Here is a 13,914-nt window from a genome sequence, read left to right as displayed (position 1 = left end):
AGGAGGGGGCTTTAATGTGGGCGAAAAGCTCCAGTTCAAGCTCAGTGAAGCTTCTCTTCTGGACGTCAGACCTCAGGCCCCGGCAGAGAAACATTGCCCAGCCTGGAGCGCCTCTGGCTTCCGGAGTCCAGTTTTCGGGGCCTGTCACTTCAAGGACTTGCCCTTACAGGAATCCTGGTAGCCTTCCCCCAGGCCAGCAGCTGCTTCCAAAAAGTAGTCCACAGGTGTTGTGAACGGTGATTCCATTGCCGGATGGGCCAAGGAGAGTTGCTCCCATCTGTTCTAGGTCCCTCCCTCCCCGCCAGCGTTCACTGCAGGCCCTTCTACTGATGATGTGATAGGTCACCTTGTCCTAAGGAACCGGGAAATAGAAACTGAGAGCCAGCTGTGCACAGGCCTGCGTTTACTTCGACTAGAGGTGGGAAGAGGGTGACCTACCTTGCAGGTCGGGTACAGGGCGCTCCGGCCTCCTGTTCTCGAGACTGGCAGCACTGGGGGAAGTGGTTCCTCCCGGGCCAGGGAAGGCCAGCGATTGACCTGGGGTTATGCAGAAGTACAGTGTGAGGCTGAGAGTTGCCACCTCAGGGTGCAACCAGACACTCTACGCCGGTGACCCCTGTGCATGTACCAGGCTCACTCCTTGTCCTTTCTCTCCATGCCACGTGAAGTGAAGTCTCTCCCGGGGATCCCTCCGAGCCCTGCCCCTGCCGTTGCCACCTTCAGCCAAGCCCCGAGCCAGCCTCAGGCATCCCAGACGCTGGCGCCCCTCGCTGTACAAGCTGCCCCCCAGGTAAGGGCCACCCAGGGAGCTGAGCAGCGGGCCCTGGGCAGGAGCGAAGCATGGGACAGCCAACGTGGGGTGGCCACGGGATCTGGGAATTTCACGGGCAGAACAGGGAAGGGGCTGTGGCTTAGAGGAGGGCTTCCCCTTCGAGGTACCCCTGACCTGTCCCCTACCCCAGATCAGGCCTTCTGGGAAGATCAGATGTGTGTTTGCCAAGTCTTATCCCTCAGCCCAGCAAGGACTGTAGGTAGGGATAACATTGACTCTTTGGTACCCCAGGTATCTCTGTTTAATCTCATGACTAAATGAGCGGGTGCCCTTGTTAGCCCCTCCAGTGGATGCCTGGAAGAGTTAATAGGTCATTCAGAGTCCTCTTTTAGAGCCAGGGGGCAGCCCCAGCACTGTGAAAAGCTACCTCCTGGATCCCCGAGCCGTGCTGAGCTCCGTGTGGCCTTCTGCTTCAGGCACAGATCCGCTGGGCACCGGGCAGGGGTATCTTCCATCAGAGCTTCCCAGAGGCCTCAGTAGGCCCTTGACCACTTGGTTCCACCACCCCCTGCTTCCTGGCCACAAAGCCCAGGTCCTGTGGCTAAGGGCCCAGGAAAGGCCTAGGAGGCGACAGGCCATGCCTGGGCCCCTTTCGTTATGCTGTGAGCAGGGCCAGGCCCTGTCTCCAAGGGGGGGTGGGCAGCTTCTCTGAAGGCAGGCTGGTCAGGTCCAGGCAGCCCCTCAGGGTTGGGCCTCTGGCTAGGGCTTGTCTCTTCCCCACCCTCATGTGGCTTCCCCCCCCCACCCCCCATGCCCTCAGAATGCGTTGTTTGTGCTCAACCGGGTCCTAGAGACCCGGCGTTTGCGCTGTCAATGTTGATTTTTTATTTTTTCTTTTCTTTTTGAAATCTTGTTTGCTTTTGCAGGTCTTGACTCAGGAAAACTTAGCCACAGTTCTGACAGGAGTTATGGTTCCAGCAGGGGCAGTTACTCAACCTCTTCTTATCCCCATCAGTATTGCAGGTCAAGTGGCTGGTCAGCAGGGGCTGGCCGTGTGGACAATTCCTACAGCAACCGTGGCCGCCCTCCCAGGACTGACAGCTGCTTCTCCCACGGGGGGAATTTTCAAGCCACCTTTAGCCGGTCTGCAAGGTAACGGCCACTCTCCCCAGGACTGCACCAGGCCCCCCCACCACCCTATACTACTCTCCCTGCACACGTGCTGGCCATGTTGGACTCAGAACCCGCGGCCCACCGGGGCCCCAGCCCTGGAGTCTGGATCCGGTGTCCCAGGCACCCAGCCACAGAGCTGCAGCACCACCTCGGGACTCGAGGCCGTGACACCGTGCTGGCCCAGCAGGCCTCTCTTACTTCAGCCAACTGAGACTGCCCCTCTCCCCCCATGCCAGAATTCACCCCATGACCAGCCTCGGGAGAAGGACCGCAAGAAGATTCATCTTCTGGTTTTGAACCTCCAACACCTCCAGGCCCAAGGGAGGGGGGATGAGAGATGTTGTCCTATGCAAGGATCAAGGGAATCGCAGCTGCCTGTCCCCTCTGCCCCGCTGTCCCAACCCCCTATCATCCTTGCGCCAGATCCCCTGGGATTGGAGCTGCTCTGGGGCTGCGGCTGGGCGTTTGAGCACCCCTGTCTCTGCCTTGCTCCGTAGCAGCTGCCGTGCTGAACGCCGCGCTCCCGACACCTGTCCAAGCTGTCCCACCGCAAGCACCAGCACAGGCCTCGTCGCCCACCCAGCCCCGGCCAGCAGCCCCGCCCCAGACGCTGTTCCAGACCCCACCGCTGCTGCAGACCACACCTGCCATTCTCCCGCAGCCCCCTGCTGCCACCACGACGGCTCCCACACCCAAGCCGGTGGACAACCCCCCACAGATCACCGTCCAGCCTGCAGGCTTCGCGCTAAGCCCAGGAATTGTAAGCCGCTGCCCTCACCCAGGGCTGACCAGGGATGGACCGAATCTCGGGCCAAGGGTGGAACTGGCCCTTCCCACAGGGGAGGAAGGAGGTGGAGGACCAGCCCCCTGAATACGGCTCTTTTCCAACACATCGGCAGAGATGGCTCCCTCGGAGGCCTTCTCCTTGCATCTGCCAGCCTGTCCGTCCCAGACAAGAGCAGACAGCCTCCGCCAAGAGGGCTGGGCCAATTCTCCAGAACCTGAACCACTGGATCGGCCTTGGAGGGTGGGATGGTGTTTAGGGTAGCACGCTTATGAGCTCTGACTAATGTGGAGCTGGAGGCTTCCAGCCCCACCAGTGTCTGTCCAGTGTGGCTCCTGGCTTGGCAGGGGAGCTGTTAGATGTGACCAGAATCACATCGGTCCCTCCCGTCTGGACTTTCTGTCCTCCCAGGCCCGGCCTGAGAGATTAGCCAGAGTTACCCTTCCCTGGTAGCAGCCCCACCCCTCCCCACCAGCCCCCTACAGCCCCGGGCCCTGGATGCTCTTCAGCTGGTGGACCTGGGCCTACAGCCCACATTCACATCTGCCCAGCACCTGTATCGCCTCGACCCCCCAGCCCTCAGCCTTCTCCTCTCTGCCTTGGGCTCTTTCTTGCTCCTTGGCCTCTGAGCAAGGCTCTTTCTCCCCCCACAGATCAGTGCTGCTTCTCTCGGGGGACAGACCCAGATCCTAGGCTCCCTCACTACCACTCCGGTCATTGCCAACGCCATCCCCAGCATGCCGGGGATCAGCAGTCAGATCCTCACCAACGCTCAGGGACAGGCAAGTGGTCAAAGGCAGGGCTGAGGGTTGGGGGCTGAGGAGAAGCCGGGGTTGGGGCAGGGGGGAAGATGACACATGCTAAGGGTTAGAGAAACTTGAGCAAGGTGTCCTGTCCCTCATGTGGCAGCCACCTACTGATGCTGAGCTCAGGCAGGGGTGTAGCCACTCCCCTGCTCTCTAGGGACTCCCTCTAGTCGGGGGGCTTTCTTTTGTGGATCCCCCACTTTGTGGCCCCTCTTTGTGTCAGGTGCCTTCTCATACATGACGTCACCTCACTTTGAATACAGGCCTACCAGGTGTAGATTCTCATTCCCCTTTCACAGGGGAGAAGGCTGAGGTACAGAGAAATGAAGCCACCCGAGAAAATGTGGTGGGGCAGGGATTTGCAACCAGGGCTGTGATTCATGGGTGGACCTCTTCCTGCCCCACCATAGCTCTGGAGGTGGAATAAAGGTGACAGCTCCTAGAGGATGAACCCTCTTTACTGATGAGGAAACTGAGGTCCAGAAGGGTGAAATGATTTGTTTAAGTCCCTTTGCCTGCCAGTGTGGGGTTTTGGGTTGGGGGCGGGACTGGGCACTGGCCTCACCCCCCCGGGGTCCCTGCGTTGTCTTCTCCCAGGTTATTGGAGCCTTGCCGTGGGTAGTGAACTCGGCTAGTGTGGCAGCCCCAGCTCCAGCCCCGAGCCTGCAGGTCCAGGCTGTGACCCCCCAGCTGTTGTTGAATGCCCAGGGCCAGGTGATTGCAACCCTGGCCAGCAGCCCCCTGCCTCCGCCTGTGGCTGTCCGGAAGGCAAGCACGCCTGAGTCCCCCGCTAAGAGTGAGGTACAAGGGCTGGGTTGGGGTGAGGGCAGGGGTTGGGGGGGTGGGCGGCAGGCAAGGTTGTCTGGCGTGGGCTGCCTCCCTTGAGACTGTGGGGCAGGACAAGGTAGTCTTCTGAGGTCCCTGGGAAACAGGGCAGCTCTCCAAAGTGAGGGGAAATCCCAGGGTAGAAGGCACAAGCGAGTCTGCCCATAGTCTGTCCAGGGAAGGAGCACCCCCTAGCTCTCCCCACACACACCCAAGACGCATCTTTGTGCCCTCAGAGGCCAGTGGCGGCGTGCTGAGAAGGCCAAGGAGGTGGTCAGAGTAGACGGAGCCTTGATTAGGCCTTGATTAGCTCCAGGATGAACAGACCAGCAGAAGAGGCCCAGAGAGTGATTCTGCACCTCCTCCCACTTCACCCCTTCACTCTGCCCTGTGGCTTTGATGATTCCTTTATTTGTTCGTTCCAGGAGCAGTGTTTGAGTGCTTACTGTATTCCAGGTGCTGACGATCTAGAGATGAGAAAGATGGACTTCCTAGCCTTACTTAGATAGCCCAGCGCTGGAGATGGCTGCAAGCCAGCGGGACAAGGATTATGATAGGGACTTGATAAAGTGCTGTGGGGAGCTGGGAGAAGGGAGCGCCTGACAGACTGGGGAGTTCAACAAGGCTTCCTAGAGAAGGGACGGTGACCTAACCCAAAGGGATGAGTAGTGGGACTACCTTTACATAATTGCAGGAATGATAACGTGCCAGACAGAGCAGGGGTTCTCAAACGGGAGTGGGTGTCAGAACCACCGGGAGGGCTTGTTGGAATGCAGATTCCCAGCACATGCACACATGTTCCCCCACCCCTGAAGTTCTTATTCAGCAGGGCTGGAGTGGAGCCCAAGAGTTTGCATTTCTGGCAAGTTCTCAGGCGATGTTGAGGCCATGACTCTCAAATGCGGTGTGCTGCTTCCAAACTTTGTGAATAACCCCTTAGCCTCCTCTGTAGTATGGAGATTCTCAGAGTGCCAATTCAGAAGGTTATGAATGTTAACGGGCACGTTACACATGAGGCAGTTAACACTCTGGTACACAGGAAGCACTGGGAAAATGGTGCTTTTATTTCATCACTGTTATTATGTAGGAAGGGTTTTTAGTAGGGAAGCAGCTAGATGCGTATTAAACAGAAATTATCCAGGTGGCAGGGGGAGGGGGGCGTGCCTGGGTGGCCCAGTCAATTAAGGATCTGACTCTTTTTTTTTTTTTTTTTTTTTTAAAGATTTTATTTATTTATTTGACAGAGAGAGATCACAAGTAGGCAGAGAGGCAGGCGGAGAGAGAGAGGAGGAAGCAGGCTCCCTGCTGAGCAGAGAGCCCGATGCGGGACTCGATCCCAGGACCCTGAGACCATGACCTGAGCCGAAGGCAGCGGCTTAACCCACTGAGCCACCCAGGCGCCCAAGGATCTGACTCTTGGTTTCAGCTCAGGTCTTGATCTCGGGGTTGTGAGTTGAAGCCCCATGTTGGGATCCACACTGGACATGGAGCCTACTTTAAAAAAAAAAAAAAATTAGCTCTTGTCCAGGTGGAGCTAGGAACTGAACCATGGTGAGACTTGAGTCCTTGTTACCTGTTAGGAGGCAGCCGAAACAGTTCTAACAAGAAATGAGGAGCCCTGACCAAAGGCTAATAAGATTCTGGGGATAAAGAGGGAATGGACTTAAAAGCTAGAGGGAATCCAGGAATAGGCCTCATCCTAGAGAAATTTGCACTTTTCAGGAAGTTGCTTTTTTTTTTTTTTTTTTTTTAAGAAAAAATCATACTGGGGCGCCTGGCTGGCTCAGTCAGTAGAGTATGTGACTCTTGATTTTGAGGTCATGAGTTCTAGCCCCATGTTGGAAGTAGAGTTTACTCAAAAAAATCATGCAAAAAATACTAATTAGTTTTTCTTGATGATAAATATGATACATGAGTTTTATAAAAATTCCAATATTAAGTGTAATGGAAAAAGTAAAAATCCTTTCAAGTTCCACCTCCAGAGATGACTTCTGTTGACAACTTGATTTTTAGGCCTCAGATTTTTTTCCCTGGAAACTCATACGTATTTTTAATAGGAATTATTCTCTAAAAACTGTTTTCACTTTACTTTTTTTTCCACTTAGCACTGTGAGCCAGAGCTCTTTGCATGCCAGTATTTAAAAGATTTACTGTACTCTTTTTATGTTTTGTTTTGTTTTGCTTTTTAAGATTTATTTATTTATTTGTGAGAGAGAGAGAGAGCATGAACAGTGGGAGGAGCAGGCAGACGGAGAAGCAGGTTCCCTGCTGAGCAAGGAGCCCGATGTGGGACTCGATCCCAAGACCCTGGGATCAGGACCTGAACCAAAGGCAGACAATTAACCAACTGAGCCACCCAGACATCCCTGTACTCTTTTTAGAAGCTGCGCAAAATCTCTCTGTAGGGGAGTCCCAGGAATCACTTGCCAGTTCCCTATTAATGGACATTGTGGGGAGGCCCTAGAATCACGTTTTGGTTTCTGCTCTGAGGGAAAAGATTTGAGAGCAGTTATCTCAAGGGGGGAAACTTGTCGGGGTTTTGACCAAGGGTACTGAATATTTCTGAGCCTCTGACCTGCCGGTGTCACAGGTGCCTGTGAGCCTCCAACTTGGTCACGATTGTGGGGTGGGTTCTAATAAGTAGTTTCTAGTCTTGCTTTGTGATGGCACATAGGTAGGAGTGTGTGGGTGAGTGAGGATTTTGTGCCCATTTTGCCCTGCCTCTGGTCCTTTCAGGGACTGCAACCCGCCCGAGACAGGCAGGTGAGCAATAGGAACTCACTGGCTCTCTTCTCATAGGTACAGCCCATCCAGCCCACGCCGGCCGTGCCCCAGCCTGCGGTGGTCATCACCAGCCCAGCCCCAGCGGCCAAGCCATCTGCCTCTGCTCCCATTCCAATCACCTGCTCTGAGACCCCTACTGTCAGCCAGTTGGTATCCAGTAAGTGGCTCCTGGGGAGGGTTGTGGAGAAGAGGAGAGGAGGCATTTACTCACCTACCCCAGCACCTCTAAATGCCGCTCTCCTTAATAAACTTTCTAGAATCCAAAGGGGGAAGGCAAAGGCCCAACATCAGGGATTGGCTTTCTTAGTTTCATTCCTGCTGAGCTGGATTCTAGGCATGATGATAGTGGAAGCTGCTTCTTTGAGAACTCAACCCATTGGCTGTCTCTCCTTTGGTCTGTCACCCAGTATCTGAGGAATGTGGATAGCTAAGGTGTGCTTGGGGCTAGCAGTAGGGAGAATGGGGGTGGGTCGGCCATTAGGGCTAGAAGAACCTGAAGGGGTGATGAGGGTAATAAGGGTACATGGCCCTTGTGTCAAATGTTCTCATCTGTAGCTACTTTAGCAGTCAAGGCCAATAAGCTAGATAAGCAGTGATATCATCTGTCTTACACACTCACCCCAATCCCTTCCTCTGGCCTAGAGCCACATACCCCAAGTCTAGATGAGGACGGAATCAACTTGGAAGAGATCCGGGAGTTTGCCAAGAATTTTAAGATCCGACGGCTGTCCCTGGGCCTCACACAGACTCAGGTGGGTCAGGCTCTGACTGCTACAGAAGGCCCGGCCTACAGCCAGTCAGCTATCTGCCGGTGAGTACATCCTGCTCAGGCACCTGATGTCGCCAGGCACTCAGTGGGACCCAGGTGCATGGCTCCTTTCCATATTCTCCCTTGGTTCTGCCTCCTTCCAGACCAGGAAGGCTGTTCTAGGGGTCAACATGAGCACCTAGAGTAGCCAAGGACTGATCCAGTCTGCCTGAGGGCCCTCCGCAGTTTATCCTCCAATCCTGAGCATTTATGTGGTCTTTTATTTGGGGGAACCCAGGACCCTAATCCATTCAGGAACCCTACAGGGAAAGAGGTACAGCTTATGAAGTTAGTCACAAAAGTGGGGCTTCGGTACTGACTTAGCTCTCAACCACGTCCCCCCACCCCCCACCCCCCTTATGCTCCCATCTCCCCTTCCTCCAAGGCATGCCTGTAAGGGGATGGAGCTGACTTTTCTGTGTGCATAACTGGTCTCAGCATCAAAGCAGGGCAGGGGATTTCAAACAAGAATGAGCACATGGCTCAGGGATGGTGAAAAGGTGCCTGCCGACTCCTTGATTAGATGAGAGTGACCGTTAGAGCGGGCACCATGTTGGCAGTTATGTAGTCACATCTGGGCTTGGTCAGAAAGAGTTGTCTGACCTCGGGAGGCTGACTGGAGAGGTGGCACTCATGACATCCAGATGCCATCTCTGAAGGCCTCTCTAGACAGCTCCTCAGAGGACCTCACTCCCTTGGGTGTGAACATTCTGGAAAAGTCGTTCAAAGGGCAGTTGCAGCACTGAACTGAGGCCATGGGAATGGTCTCCCTGGTGTGACCTGGGACCCAGGACAATCTGAGGAGGCCGGGCTTGGCTGGGCCAGGGTGGTCACGGTGGGGGCGCTGAGGGGAACATTTAGTCCTGTGTCACCAGCCCTGAGGGGAGCAGCCCCTCGTGGAGAGTACTCACACCCAGGTGTGGAGAGTACTCACACCCAGGTGTAGAGAGTTCTTACCATCCCTTCCGTGGGTTCGGGTCACCCACAGGTTTGAGAAGCTGGACATCACACCCAAGAGTGCCCAGAAGCTGAAGCCAGTGCTGGAGAAGTGGCTGAATGAAGCCGAACTCCGGAACCAGGAAGGACAGCAGAACCTGATGGAGTTTGTGGGAGGTGAGCCCTCCAAGAAACGCAAACGCCGCACCTCCTTCACCCCCCAGGCCATAGAGGCTCTGAATGCCTATTTCGAGAAGAACCCGCTGCCCACAGGCCAGGAGATCACTGAGATCGCTAAGGAGCTCAACTATGACCGGGAGGTGGTGCGGGTCTGGTTCTGCAATCGGCGCCAGACACTCAAGAACACCAGCAAGCTGAATGTCTTTCAGATCCCTTAGGGCTCAGCCCCCAGCCCTGCGTTCCAGCACTTTGTACTTTTTCCTTGGCCCCTGGCTGCAGCCACTGCCGTGACAGCACCTGTCATTCTGCCGCGTGCAGCTGTGCTTGTCCTGGGTCATGAGGCTCCACTGTGTGCATGTGTGTCCACTGCCTCCCTCAGCTCCTCCACGTATCTCACAGCATGGAGAGGGCAGAGGGGCCCGCTGGAGAGCTCCAGGCTCCAGCCAGTCATGCCAGGGGACCCCTCCCTTAAGTGGTGTCACTTAAAGAAGCACTTTGCTAATGTGGTTTTCCAAGGGTGAATTCTGGCTGGGAACCAGACACTCTCCATCCTTGGGGCAGGGCTGCAGCTGCCCCCAAAGGATCCTTGGCCCTTAGCTCTTGTTCTTGATGGCATTCTCTCTCCTCGCTGTCTTCCCCTTTGCTCCTGTGTGTAAGTGTGGCAGGTACAGCCGCTTGTCCCGTGGAACCGAGGAACCACAGCCTCACCTCCCACTCTTTGCCTGTAGGCACACTGTCTCCCCAAAAGGACCCAAGAGGCACAATTCCGAAAAGTGTGATGAGCTGCTCAGAAGGTCAGGCTCAGTGTCTGCCTTGCCTTCGAGGTCAGAAGGTTCCCACAACCCTGGGGCCAGAACATGGGATCTCCTTTCCCACTCTCCCTGATTCCTTTTGGGAGGAAATTGCACTAAAGCGGAACCTTCTCATTTGTAATCCATGTTGGAAGGAAACAGCTTTGAAACTGCATTCAGACCTACCAAACCTTCCGAGTGTGGTAAGAATGAGAAAGCAGGCATGCGCCTTGCCTGCCCCAGCCTCCCAGGAGAGAATATGTCTCCCAAGGGGCAGGCTCAAGTTTAAGGTTATCTAGCCCATCTGCATGAGATGAGGACCTCACCTGTGAGAAGCATGCCTAACAAGTTTGCAGTAAGAAGAGTTAAATATCAGGGTCAGTAAAGGATTCAGTGGCTTACCCTTCAATGAATTAGAGAGAGCCAGGTTTTCACCCTCAAACGCTTGCATTCAGATATGCTTTCTTTTTTGGGAGAGACAAGTGGGTCACAGCTGGAGCCCAGGGAGTAGCATATAATCCGGGAGTGGGGGTGGCCAGGGAGATTCAGGAGGATCCCATCTGTCCTGGTCTGGGAAAGGGAAAAGATAATGAAGTTCTGGTCTAAATTAGGCCTGGCCATGCTTTCTCAGCTCCTCCCTTTTCTAAATCTGTCTTCCCGAGCCTGGGCTAGAATGAAACCATTTTCTCCTCTCCAGGAAGGATGGATCAGTCTTTCCAAGGGACAGAATTTTTGCAGGATGAATTCCCCAGGCGAGGGGGGGGCACAGAGTATCCCTGAAATGGCCCAAGGCAGAGCTCACAGGCTCCCTGTCTCTGCTCCTGCTCTCCCACTGTCAAGTCCTTGGGGAGCAGTTATCTGTACCTGAGGTGGGCCTTCTGCTTTGTTCTGGTAGCACCACGCAATGAAGGGAATTTATATAATGTTTGTTTTGAAAGCACCTTTCTGGACAGAAGCCAGAGCTTACACAGGAGAGAGGGCAGAAATTATTTAAATATCTGCGTGTGGTATTGTTTGTTTGGTTTTGTTTTAAATGAAAGAAAGACTGGAACTTTTTATATGGCCCAGTAAATCAGCTGGGGGCTTTGACCCTGCACTCTCCATGGCATTGTATCTAGTGGGGGCCCAGGAAAGAATTTGGCCAGGTGGATTGAGGAACACACTTGAATTTGGAATGAGAGAGACCCTGACATTTTTTGTGTCCTTGGACCCGCTCACCCTCCTATGCCTAGATTATCTTTCTGTCTCATAGGCCAGGCTCTGACACTGAGGTTCTGACTGTCCCCTGACAAGGAGCAAAGCCTGCTGAGGGCTGGAGTGAGGGGTGGGGAGGGGAGAATGGGGAAGAAGCACTTGATGTAGTTGTGTGGAATAAACAGTATTTTTCTTTTGTATGGGCCTGCTTGTTGATCCTTTACCAGGGGCAGAGGGGAGTATGGCTAACAGAAGCCAGGGAGGTACCAGGGAGCTGTCTCTGCTATCAGAGCTTGTAGCCTGGAAAACCCCATTGCAAGAGGGCGAGGGTCAGTGCCCTGACCTTTCACTGCAGAAAGCCCTGCCATGACCCTCCAGCCAGGATCCTCACCAGAGAAGGCTAGGTCAAGAGGACGTGTCCTTTCTCCTTCCAAGACCTTAGAATTCCCTGCAAAGCCCACTTCCCATTCTCTCTTCTCTGGGTCTTGACAGACTGTGCTATGGGTGTGCACACTCCTAGGCCCACTGTCAGAGAGCTGAGTGGATAGACTTTGGATATGCAAACTGGAGTGTTTTATACCCACAAAGCCCCTTGCTGTGGGAGGTGGGGCTGCCAGGGGGAAGTGAAGGCAGACTGTCGGCTGGGGACCGACACTGTGGAATATTCTAACACAGAGCTTCAAGGAGAGCTAGAAGTTTAAACTTAAATGTGGCCTTCCAGGTTATTATGAAGGTAGGCTTATCATGATACAAGGCTAGACCATTCACACGTAACTTAGACTTGATACAAATTTAGCTCTGTAGTGAGTGGATCTTCATTTGTGCTCTTCCTTAGGCCTGTAAGGTGAGGGGCAGGCCTGGCATTTGGGCTCAGAGCAGGGAGAACATGACGGTACTACGGGCCCCTCTCTTTACTTGTCTGCCTCCAAGGAGTTGGGTTCATGCCATGCACTGCTCTCTCCTCCCCCTTTCACCTAGCTGAATTGGTGAGGTCTGGGCTCCATCATCAAAACTGATGAGAGCAAGGCATCACCTTTGATTCCACTCAACCAACATCCCTGAGCCGGGCCCTGTGCTGGATTCTAGATTGTGCTCTACCACTTCATCTCTGCCCAACGGACCACTGGTGTCTAATATTCTGATGCAAGGTTTAGGGATCCAAGGAGCTTGACAGCATTCTGAAATAATAGGGCAGAGGAGTCAAATAGAAGCCAGCGCTTACCTCTGTGTAGATCTCACAACCCTAATGTTAGCTGGCCACACCAGGCTGGGACTCCTCAGTACCCAGGCCAGGAGCACAGAGCAGGTGCTTGATGAACAACAGATAGATGACTGAATGCACTTCCTGTCCTCTCCTTCAAGGAAATAATAAAAGCTGAGTCCCTGACTTCATGCTCCTGGAAGAAAGGTACAGAGGATTCGGCTTAGCTATGTGGGGTTTAGACTGTGATATGTGGGAGTGAATGGAATCTTGGCGGCAACCGACCCTCACCCACGAAGGCAGCTCCCACTAGGAGAGTTGGTAGAAGCTCGTATCTCTGGTTCAGACCAGTTGAATGTGGTTCCTGGCATTTGGCCCAGGACAGCCTGAAAGAAAGAGGGGTGGGTTTGTTGAGGACTACAGATTCTATTCCCAGGTCTGAGATGTTCTTTTGGGTTCCTGGACCCAATTCTGATGTGTGTGTTGAGGCTGGGGTAGGGACACCAATAAGCAATTCTCAGACACCAATAAGGTATCCAAGAATTCAACTCAATTCTGACACTATCTACCTGAAGATAGCATCACATTCCACAGGTAAAAAGCTCAGTCCCACAAGACCACCCTCCACTTCTGACACCATCACATGCCCAGGTTGTCACCTGTGCTTCTGACTGCCCTGCTGCAAATTGGAGGCTCCAATGGTCCCCTTCCAGCAGGATACCAATTGTGAGTATAGGTTGTTACCTGCACTTCTGACCAACTGGCCATAAATTAGAGGTTCCCATGACCTCCTCTTTGGGTTGAATTAATTTACTAGAATAGCTCACAGAACTCAGGGAAACCCATTCACTCACTAGATTACCAGTTTATTACAAAGGTTATTAAGGGATACAATCAACATCCCCACGAACAGAAACATATGGCAAGATCCAGAACAAAGGAGCTTCTATGTTCATAGAGCTTGGGGCCCTGGCACAGTGGCACATAGAACTATTGTATTTCCCAACCTGGAAGCTCTCTGAACACCCTCCTTTGGGATTTTTATGGAGGCTTCCTTAAATAGCCATGGTTGATTAATTCATTGACCACTGGGGGATTGATTCAAACTCTAGCCCCCCTCCCTTTCCCAGAAATCAGGGGGTGGGACTGAAAGTTTTTTTCCCTGGCAACAGTCCCCATCCTTACATGCTTTCCAAAAGCCACCTTCCTCAACAAACGTGGCTGTGGTGGAAAGGAGCTTATTATGAATAACAAGACACCTGGTTCACTTTCATGGCTCTGAAGCATTTTCAGGAACTGAGGACAGAGACCAGATATCACAAAAGATGCTCCCATAGCTCTATTGTTCAGGAACCTCCAAGGGTTTTAGGAAGTGTGAGCCAAGAACAGTGGGTGAAAACCAAATATATATGAGACTGTATTTTGGTCATCCGGAGAATGAAAAAAATATATATACATATATATATCTTATAAATCACAGTATTGCAGATGTCCACTGTGCTGAGGACTGCTGTGAAGAGGGAATTGATCTTCTATGGACTGGAGAACTGGAGAAGATGTGGGCTGATTTCTGGATTACAGATAAGAGATGCAGGCTATCAGAAGTTGCTTGGAGCTGCATGACTGTGAAAGGCTTTGATTTCCTTTTGTCTCAACTACA

The 13,914-nt window shown here is 53.3% G+C and overlaps 1 protein-coding gene across 4 annotated transcripts in view; it reads left to right on the top strand.

Moving 5' to 3' along the window:
* Positions 1 to 11,209, top strand: part of POU6F1 (POU class 6 homeobox 1) — a 29,173-nt gene extending 17,964 nt beyond the window's left edge. For 3 of the 4 annotated variants that reach the window (XM_059403137.1, XM_059403135.1, XM_059403136.1), the window contains 8 exons: positions 669 to 790; positions 1,699 to 1,924; positions 2,443 to 2,705; positions 3,383 to 3,511; positions 4,133 to 4,336; positions 7,160 to 7,301; positions 7,787 to 7,955; positions 8,941 to 11,208. In XM_059403137.1, the coding sequence (XP_059259120.1) occupies positions 1,741 to 1,924; positions 2,443 to 2,705; positions 3,383 to 3,511; positions 4,133 to 4,336; positions 7,160 to 7,301; positions 7,787 to 7,955; positions 8,941 to 9,286 (1,437 nt within the window). In that variant the 5' untranslated portion in view covers positions 669 to 790; positions 1,699 to 1,740 and the 3' untranslated portion in view covers positions 9,287 to 11,208. Of the gene's footprint in view, positions 1 to 668; positions 791 to 1,698; positions 1,925 to 2,442; positions 2,706 to 3,382; positions 3,512 to 4,132; positions 4,337 to 7,159; positions 7,302 to 7,786; positions 7,956 to 8,940 lie in introns of all 4 variants that reach the window. The other variant, XM_059403138.1, reaches the window with a different exon arrangement.
* Positions 11,210 to 13,914: the final 2,705 nt, after the last annotated feature.

Source organism: Mustela nigripes, chromosome 6, assembly GCF_022355385.1.
Source record: "Mustela nigripes isolate SB6536 chromosome 6, MUSNIG.SB6536, whole genome shotgun sequence".
Taxonomy (NCBI): Eukaryota; Metazoa; Chordata; class Mammalia; order Carnivora; family Mustelidae; genus Mustela; species Mustela nigripes.
Note: the sequence above shows the minus strand (reverse complement) of the source record. Positions and strands in the feature narration are given on the sequence as shown.